General features: G+C 51.8%; 1 protein-coding gene across 4 annotated transcripts; it reads right to left on the bottom strand.

The window, feature by feature from the left end:
• Positions 1-1,430: 1,430 nt before the first annotated feature.
• On the bottom strand, positions 1,431-9,093 carry LOC111069497. 4 transcript variants are annotated; one of them, XM_022359585.2, is made up of 9 exons: positions 8,479-9,093; positions 8,095-8,199; positions 7,322-8,026; positions 4,639-7,137; positions 4,455-4,575; positions 3,789-3,907; positions 3,493-3,709; positions 1,965-3,409; positions 1,431-1,891 (listed from the first exon to the last, which is right to left on the bottom strand). In XM_022359585.2, the coding sequence occupies exons 2-9, from the start codon at positions 8,173-8,175 to the stop codon at positions 1,541-1,543; spliced, it is 5,538 nt and encodes a 1,845-aa protein (XP_022215277.2). In that variant the 5' UTR covers positions 8,176-8,199; positions 8,479-9,093; the 3' UTR covers positions 1,431-1,540. The 4 variants fall into 4 exon arrangements, with proteins under 4 accessions (XP_022215277.2, XP_022215276.2, XP_022215275.2 ...); XM_022359584.2 differs by having other exon boundaries at positions 8,095-8,194; XM_022359583.2 differs by having other exon boundaries at positions 8,095-9,093.
• Positions 9,094-9,127: the final 34 nt, after the last annotated feature.

The raw sequence follows: 9,127 nt of genomic DNA, 5'->3' as shown, positions 1-9,127 counted from the left end.
TGGCTGCTCTAAAATACGAAGACAAATTTGTAGACAAATCGACAGGTCGCATCTAATTTTTACAATGGACAAGTTCCTAAAAGGTTTCAATGGTTTTTTAATAATTATTTGAGCCCGATACTATTACGATAGTTGTTTGTTTTTTTTTTCAAAACATTCAGAACTAACGATGGTTCAACTATCAATCGTTTGACTCTAGCTACAACTGCTGCCTGCTTGCTTCTTCTTATTGCTGCTACAATTTTCGTGGAGGCGTAGAGTTGTATACCTATCGAGGGCAGACCGATCCTATCGTTTGCATAGGGATGGCCTACGCGCTTTTGAACAGAATAATACAGAGAGATGTAAATATGTATATAAAATGTGCCCAAAACACAACATTCAAATGTATTCAGCTGTTGCAAACCTAAAATTATTCTGAATTCAAATTAAGCTGACAGGTCATGTGGATATAGAGATATTTAAGCATAATTAAACGGGCTATCTGTGGATTATTATCCATGAATTTGAGTAATTTTACTGAAAATAATTTCCTTTAATTCTTGAACAATTAAAATAATTAATATGAAAACCGATCCATGTCTGCATTCAACATTTTAACTTTTTCCATATCATCATCTCTAATCGATTCATCGATACGTATATCTCCAATTTCCTTTTCGCTTGCCATTCCGTTCTTCCTCACTCCTCTTCGACTGTAATTCACCCTCTCACCATCCCTCCTACTCCACAACCAGCTGTGAATATAACCTTACTTTTCAGCCTGTTCAGCTACATGGCATCATGTATCATTGTGTGACTGTGTGTGTGCATGCACATTCATGTGGGTCGACATGCGTTGGTGTGTGTACGCGTGCCATGTAGCCTGCCATGTATTCTAGAGTAACTACATGGTAAGTATCGCGGGGCGCTGTGAAGGGCCGTCAATTACACATTAATCAAAGAAACTCCAGCGACACGAACGAACAATGGGTGTTGGATTGGAGATAAAACTCCACCCACTGCCGAGGATCGGCCATGGGCCAAATTTATCAGTCATTTAATCAGATCCACCGCCCTGCCTCGGGGAGTCTCACCATGTATATCCCCCGCCAACTACATGACGGTTCTAGGCTACATGGCATGCCGCCGCCACGAAACTGGTTTGAGCAAGGGCGGTCCGGGTGCGGGTGGCAGTGTGTGCGACGCGTGTCGGGTGGATGTATTAGAAAGCCTCCCCTGCGTCTGCTGCCAGACGAATAAATCAACGGACGAACAACTGGACAGACATACAATTGTTTCCTTTCTGGTGTATTTTATACATACGAATGTAGTCTTTATTAAACGATTTTTGCATTTTTCTTTCATTTAGTGGCGACAGTAATGTTGTTGGCTCAAATGATGCTCGTACATATTAAGAGAATTACGATAATTATTTTACGATGTTTATATTTATTTACAAATGGTGCTGGTGCTGCTGCTGCTGCAGCTGTGGCAACATCAGCCGCATCATACGCGGCGGGGCGGGCGGCAGTTCGATGCGTTGCACATCCTCCCGATGCTAAGGCTCGATCTTGCGTATCTTAAGGCTGCCGCTGCAGGCACGTTGCGCTAGGTGTGCCCCTGCTCCGCCAAGCGCTCCACTCGCCGTCGTAGTGCTCACCAGCTGTGGCAGCATTATAGTCCCATTGTGAATCTCTCCATTGCCATTGCTCGTCAGAGTGGTGCCCAGGCCGTTCTGCAGGGGACGCTTCAGCACGAATCGCTTGGTCTTGGCCGTTGCTATTGTCACGCCACTGTTCACGGTCGTGGCGGTGGTGCTAACGACTACTGCGGTGGTGGTTTTGCCCACGGGCAGATCATCGCCCACGGGATCCACTTCCATTTCAGAAACCGCATTGTTTTCCTCATGCTAATGGGGCGCGAGAATGATACAAGATTAGGATACATTTTCTTACATTTTGATGTAATTTCTGGGTGCTTACACTTTCGCTATTGGGCTCCTCATCCTCGTGACCCTCCTCCTCCTCAAATTCGGCACTCTCAGTCTCCTCGGGATACTCCACCAGCTGGCCATTGAGGGTGGGGAACTCGATGACCGGCAGGATCAGGCGCTGTTGGTTGTTTGTATCGTCCATCAGCTTCTGGATGAGATTGGCAATGTCCTCGCGCTTCTTGGTGACGGTGAGGAAGTCGAACCAGTTCGTCAGCTGCTTGATGGGCAGTCTGTAGTCTCTGATGGGCTCAGCAAAGAACTGCTCGACGTACTGCAGCAGATAGAGGCCGCAGTCGGTGAAGTTGTTCTGTTGCGGCACTTTGACGCAGTGTCCGGGCATGTTATCCTTGTTGAAGACGTGCGCCTGCGCATCCGGCTTCTTGATCCTGTACTCGCAGGTCAGGTAATCCCGCAGCGTGGCCACCACGCGACTGCGCGATGCCCCGGCCAACGAGTCAAAGATGAGGATCAGGGGCTGCTTTACCGCCGGCACCTCTTCCGCACCGCAAATCCTGGCTGGGCCGCTGCTAACCTGTGGCGTGGGTGTGGCTACCGGTGGTTCCTTGGAGGGAGTTGGTTCCTTGCCCGAATTCGAGTTATCACTGTCCTCGGAGGCCATGTCGCTGTCATCGCCCTCGGCCTCGTCACGCTCACTCTCGCCGTCGTCGCCTAGGCGGCAGATCTCCGAGTTGAGTGCCGCTGGCAGGGCTCCACCCTCGCCCCTCTTTGTCAACGGTGTGATGGTGGTGTTACCAATCTGCAGGGAGACCTTCTTGCCGCGCGCACGCTTCAGGTGCTGCGGCTCAACGGGCTGATTGGTGTCGTAGGTGACGGGGCCCTTGAGGTTCGGGAAACAGATGATGGCGAGGAACCAATGCGACTGCTCGTTGATGGGCACAATGATAAAGTCCTTGTCGAATATGTCCACAACTTTGGTCCATTTTTGGACCCTGGCATGCCGCTTTTGGGCCGCTGTCTGGCGCATGTCGGTGGGACGCGTCAGCGTCGTCAGTCGCTTATAAAAGAACGTGCTAAAGACATGCGTACGCTCTCGCGTTGCCTCCGGTATCAGTGTGTTGCGCAGCCACAACAGGTAAAAGTCAATGATGATGTCGTTTAGGTAGGACTCCTTCGTCAGGCACACAAAGTCCTCCATGCGTATGCAAAGGCTGCCCGTGCCTCTGGGCGGATACATCAGCAGATTTACCTGCTCATCGGCACGTAGCTGCCGCACCACCGGCTGTGTGGACTTGTCCAATGCCTTGCGATCGGAGTCGGCAATTCGATCGAATATATCGGCCGCATCTATGGCTGAGATCTCGTCCACGCAGCTGAACATTGTCTTGATGGTCTCACGGGCGGTGAGGGAGATGCTATCGAACAGCAGAACGAGCCGTCGTGTGTGGAACGAGGTTTGTGACTTGAAGCCAGTCTCTGCGGGGGGGGGCAAAGAAACGGAATATATCTCGTTAGATGGAATTCAAGTCAGGGCAGGGGTACAAAAATCTGTAACTCACGTTCATTTGGTTGATCATCGGGCAGACAGAGCTGCGCTTTCACATACAGTGCGCATGTCTTGAGCAAGTAGAGCGTAAGAAGCGTCTGTGGTTGCTCAGCGCTCCCGAAATGTGCAATAACCTTGATCACCTCGTGCTTGTAGATGTTTAGCGTGAACTTCTTGTCCACGTCCTGCAGTATGCCATTTATGCGTATTCCCTTCGAAGTGAATGTGACCTGGAACAACAACAAAAATATGACCACAAATTTCATGCATTGCGCGAGACAGGGGAGGGAAGGGGTGCATGGCACATACCGGCTCAATTGTATCGAAGCGATAGGGCATCAGACGCACACAGCTACAGGTGATCGGTGTGGAGAATTGTTCACTCTCGGGCACATCCGTCAAGTCCATAACATCGCCGCGCACAAAATCTGCAAGAGAAAATGTTAATTTTAGCATTAATTTATTGCCCTTTTTCACATGTGCTTCTGCTATCGTAAAGCCACATTTTTTTTCATTTCATGCCTGCGCACACGTTCTCCCCACAATTTGTGTAATTACCTTCGTCATTCATGGTTGCACGTATTGCGCAGAGTGCGGCGTGTCAAGAAATCAGTTATTTTGAAGTAAACTATATTGAAACGACACTTTTCCAGCAATTTCACAAAAATTGCTATAGAATTGTGGAGAACGATGTGTTTTCACGCATTCGCTTCTTCTTCTCCTACTCTTTTTTTTCTCACACCCGACACAGAAAATGGCGTGTCGCTCTGCGCAGCGCCCCTGGCGGTACATAACAGAACTAAAAATAGTGCGATGGCATTGCCAGCACGAAATTTCGACACACACAAACACTACATAAACAAAAACAACAAACATTGCTCTGCATGTACACCACCACAAACGAATGCGAGGCGGCGGAAAATGCGCTCCCAATACTAATTATTTGCTTATAGCACATTATTATTAGGGTCATACCTCTGTACAGCGGTACTTCGTCCACCTCGGGCAGCAGGGACTCGCAGGCAAAGGACACGGCGGGCAGAGGAACTTTTCCATTCATGAAATGGCTGTAGTGGCTCGAGTGCAGGGATGGCAGCTGCAAAATGAGGAAAAAAGTGTTATGGCAGGCAAATCTAAGACAAAGGTAGCTGACACTTACACTAGCACTGCCATCGACAGTGGTATCATCTCCGTCCGCCTCATCTTCACTGCTCAGCAATACCACAGGTTCCGCCTCGGGCGCTCGTCTGCCGCCACGGGCTCGACCCCGCAATGCGGCCATTCCACCGCGTCCTCTGGCACCCGTTGGAAAGGACACGCCGCTCATCTGTTTGTTGTAACGTGCGGCCGCTGCCAGCTCCCGTTTCTCCGCCGGCGTGGCCGTCTCGCTGGAGGTGGATGATGCCGGGGAGGAGGTGGCATTCGACTTGGTGAGGTAAGACTTGCGTTTGGGTGGCTCCAGAAAGACGCGCTTGCAGCGCTCGCATTTGGCATGATCCATGCCCGTGAAGCCGCACTGCTTGCACACAGCATAGTAGCCGTCGATCAGTTTGCGTCCTTCGGTGGCAACCGACACGACACCTGCTCCCGTGGCTGTGCCGTTGGTGGTGCCCCCATTCGGTGCCGCTGCACTGGCCGCCTCTCTCTTGGCCTGTTCTGCCGCCGCATTGGCCTGGGTGTACGCCGGCGACGCTGTTGTAGTTGTGGGCGCGGGCTGCGTTGGTGCCGCACTGGCGGTGGCATTCTCTTGCTGGCGATTCATCTGTAGACTCTCCTCCGCTCGGGATATGAGTTCGCTGGCAGATTCGTTGACGGAAAAGCCCACAGTTACCACAAAATCCACATTGGCGCCGCGATGCTCGACGCACTGGATCGTTGTGGTGTTGTCGAACGGCACGCTGACCTGCTCCAACAGATCTTGCACCGTACACGACTCCCGGGGCAGGGTGAAGGTGATCAGTCGCTGCTCGCCCGATGCGAGTATCACAAGCATCTTGGCGCTGTTCCGATCCCTCTCGGGTATCGCCTGACCCGCCCGATTGTTGAGCACATGCTGCGAGTGAATCTCATAATTGTTGTGCGACGTCTGCTGCACGGATGAGCCGGACTGCGAGGAGGATTGCGAATCGCCAGGGTCCACGACGGAGGCAGATGGTGCTGCAATTGCTGGTGCGGGTGGTGGCACTACAGGGACAGCGGCTGGCGCTGTCGGTGGCGGTGGCGCTATAGCTCTTTGCGGCTGCATAATGCGTGTTCCAATCGGCAGGACTCCTCCTGTGGGCGACTGCGTGGCTATCAGCTTCGGTGCGGCCCGCACCAGAGTTCCCGGTGTCATGGGCCTCAAGGGCGTCAGGCCTCCAGTAGTCGCCAAGGATGTGGGTATGGCCGTTGACACTGTCATCGTCTGGCGCTTCTTAAACTCTGCCAGCGACATGCTCGCTCCACTCGCCGTGCGCACTGCCTGGACCTGCTGCTGCTGTTGCAATTGTTGCTGCTGCAACTGCTGTTGATGCTGCTGCTGCTGTTGTTGCAACTGTTGTTGCTGTTGCTGCTGTTGCTCCTCTTCCGTGGTGACCTGTGCCGTGGTGGCTCCTGGATAGTAGGTCGTCAGGCTGGTGCCCTGCGCCAGCTGTATGGGCATCTGATTGGCGGGCGGCTTCTGTTGCTCCTTCTTCAGCACTGCCGCTTGGATGCGCTCCTCCATATCTATCCCCATGCTGCTCGTGGTTGCTGCCGCGGGTGTGGCTATAACAGCGGCTGGAACGGGCGCCGCCACAGCCGAAGTGAGGGAGACGGGCGCCCGATAGCGCAGCGACGACTGCCGCATCATCAGCATCTGTTGGTGTTGCTGCTGTTGCTGTTGATGCTGTGGCTGGCTCCCGTCGGTGATCATGTGGGTGCGATACACTTGCCGTTGCTGGAGCTGCTGTCCTGGGACCGTCGGCTGGCCGAGATTCGCGCTAATGGTTATATGCTTCGTCATCTGCGTCTGGGTCACGATCTGCATCGTCTGGCTTCCCTCCGGAGAGCTGGTTTGCACCACCAGTTGGGCTCGCGCTGGCCGTGCCCCCGGCGGACGCATATTCCTTACGATCCCGCCTTGGACGGTTCCGGCGGCACCTCTGGGCCGCACGTGACGCACAATTGTCGTGGGACTGAGCGTGGGTCGTCCACCACTTGTGGCAATCATTGTGCGCGTGAGAACGGCTCCTCCTCTTGCGGTTTTCCCACGAAAGGCGGCCCGCACGAGTGTGCCTCCTCCTTGCGATGTGGCAACCAGTTGGGGCTGCTGTGTGTGCACCACTTGCTGTTGCTGCTGTTGTTGTTGCGTCTGTTGCTGCTGTGGCACCTTCTGCACTTGCAACTGCTGGTAGACCACATTTTGCGTCTGCTGTGGGACCACACGGGTCTGCACGAGATGTGCCGTCTGTGCTGTGGCCTGAAGTTGCATTTGCTGCTGTTGTTGTTGCTGCTGCTGCTGCTGCACATGCTGCTGTTGCACATGCTGCTGGAGCACATGCTGCTGCTGAGGCGATGTGGTATAAACAACGCGATTATTGTACGGATGAATGGCCGTGGCCTGGCGCATGATAAGCTCCTGGTGCTGCTGCGCCTGGATAAGCACGGGCTGCTGCTGGACAATCACATGCATATTGTTCTGGATTAAATGTCAAATGAGAAGAATGTTAACTTGATTGCACACATATAGAAATATTTAAATCACTAAAAAATCATTCATTAGGCGTCTACTTCTATTGATTTCTTTAAGCGAATTTCGCACCTTAAAAATTTTTGTTTCTTGGGATTCTAGGGGTTCTGGGATTCTATATGTTGGTTCTTACAGTAAGCGGTCGTTGCTGCTGCTGTGTGGTGGTCATGCGGTAAACGACCTGCGGCTGCTGCTGCTGTTGTTGCTGCTGCTGGGCGGGGGATGTCTGCAGGTGCAATGTCTGGGCCTGCTGTTGCGTCTGCTGATGCTGTTGGGGACTCTGCAACAGTTGCTGCTGCTGTTGCTGGGCACTCGTTTGCACCAATTGCGCCGTCTGTTGCTGATAGGCGGGCGCATGATATTGCTGCTGTTGTTGTTGTTGCTGCTGCAGGACTTGCTGTTGCTGCTTCTTCTGTTGCTGCTGCTGCTGCAATTGCTGCATGGATGCATGCTGCACAATAGTATTAGGCTGTAGGACCTGCTCGGAGGTGTAATAAATCTGCTGGGTATGCTGAATGGCGGGCTGTTGCTGCTGATGTTGCACATATTGCTGCTGCTGCTGCTCCAAATGGATTTGTTGCTGCTGCTGTTGTTGTTGTTGTTGTGCCTCCTGCTGCTGATAATGCACTTGCTGCACTTGGTGCTGCTGATGATGCATCACGACTTGCTGCTGCTGCTGGTGCTGTTGCTGCTGGGCGAGATCATCCCCTCCGATTATATAGTGGGCAGGAGCGGTGGCCTGTTGGGGCTGCTGGTATTGGGCCGGCGCCGTGGTTTGATACACCACCTGCTGCTGGTCGTTGAACACCAATTGCTGGTCATCCTGGAGCACCAGAGACTGCGATACAAATGGCATTCCAGTTTATAAATGCCACGAAGATTTCCGACTGCACTCTAAATACTCACCCCAACCTCCTCTTGGGGCACTTGCACCACCTGCAAATCCGAGTAGACGGGCTCCTCTAACGGCACTAGATACTGCTCCATTTTATGGGGTCTGTGGTCTCTGCACTGGCAGAGAGAGTACAAAGAGCGGAGAGTAGACACAATATTTTAATGATGGTCTCCGCTACAAGATGGCCTTCCACACACACATAAACACATGGCGAGCGCACACGGAAAACACAGCAATCTTTTGTCCCATGTCAATGGTACAGGATAATAGTGGGCTCTGCGCAGTTAGCAAGCGAAACGTTTATTCCACGTTTATTATACAATTTCTGTGACATTTCTTCAGACCATTTTTCATGCGTTTCACACACATACACAAACGCACACACAAACACACACCTTCGGCTGGGTTGATGGGAGTTTGGATACGTCCGACGTTGCTTTGCTGGACTCCACTCGTGAATCACTTTATCTGTGTTAAATCATTTTCACGAGAGAATTTCACACGTTAGGACAAGTGATTAGCAAGCCTGGGCCAGCGTTTTCGCTCGAAAATTTTAATTTCTTGTATTATAATGCAGGGCAGTCGAATCAAATATGGCGTTTCACAGGGCAGCATTTCAATTTGTTTTTTCTGGCAATGCCCACGCGCAGTTGGCGCGCCCTCTGGCGGCCTGGCGGAGCTACGCAGCTGTTTACAAACATTTTTCAGTGTTGCGTTTTGCTACACTCGTTTATCGATGTCTGTCTCTTCGCCGCTTTCGTCTAATGTTTAGTGGTACCACTCTTTCGCATGTAGCCATTTTATTGGGACCACTAAATATTCGAGGCACTGGAGTTGCACTAATATTCACTGATTTATGCACTGAAGCCCGCGTTTGACTGTTTGATATCATTTTATTGGCCATTATCAGCTTGATAAGCTGCACTTTGTTGAACACGATTTTTTGGCAATTGATATCGCGATTTAAGGGCCGTTTGTTGGTAACGGACAGCGCGCTCTTGCAGATTGGATGGAAGAAGAAGAGAGAGTCCAACAACAACAGAG

The sequence above is a fragment of the Drosophila obscura genome, unplaced genomic scaffold, assembly GCF_018151105.1.
Source record: "Drosophila obscura isolate BZ-5 IFL unplaced genomic scaffold, ASM1815110v1 contig_1, whole genome shotgun sequence".
NCBI lineage: Eukaryota > Metazoa > Arthropoda > Insecta > Diptera > Drosophilidae > Drosophila > Drosophila obscura.
Note: the sequence above shows the minus strand (reverse complement) of the source record. Positions and strands in the feature narration are given on the sequence as shown.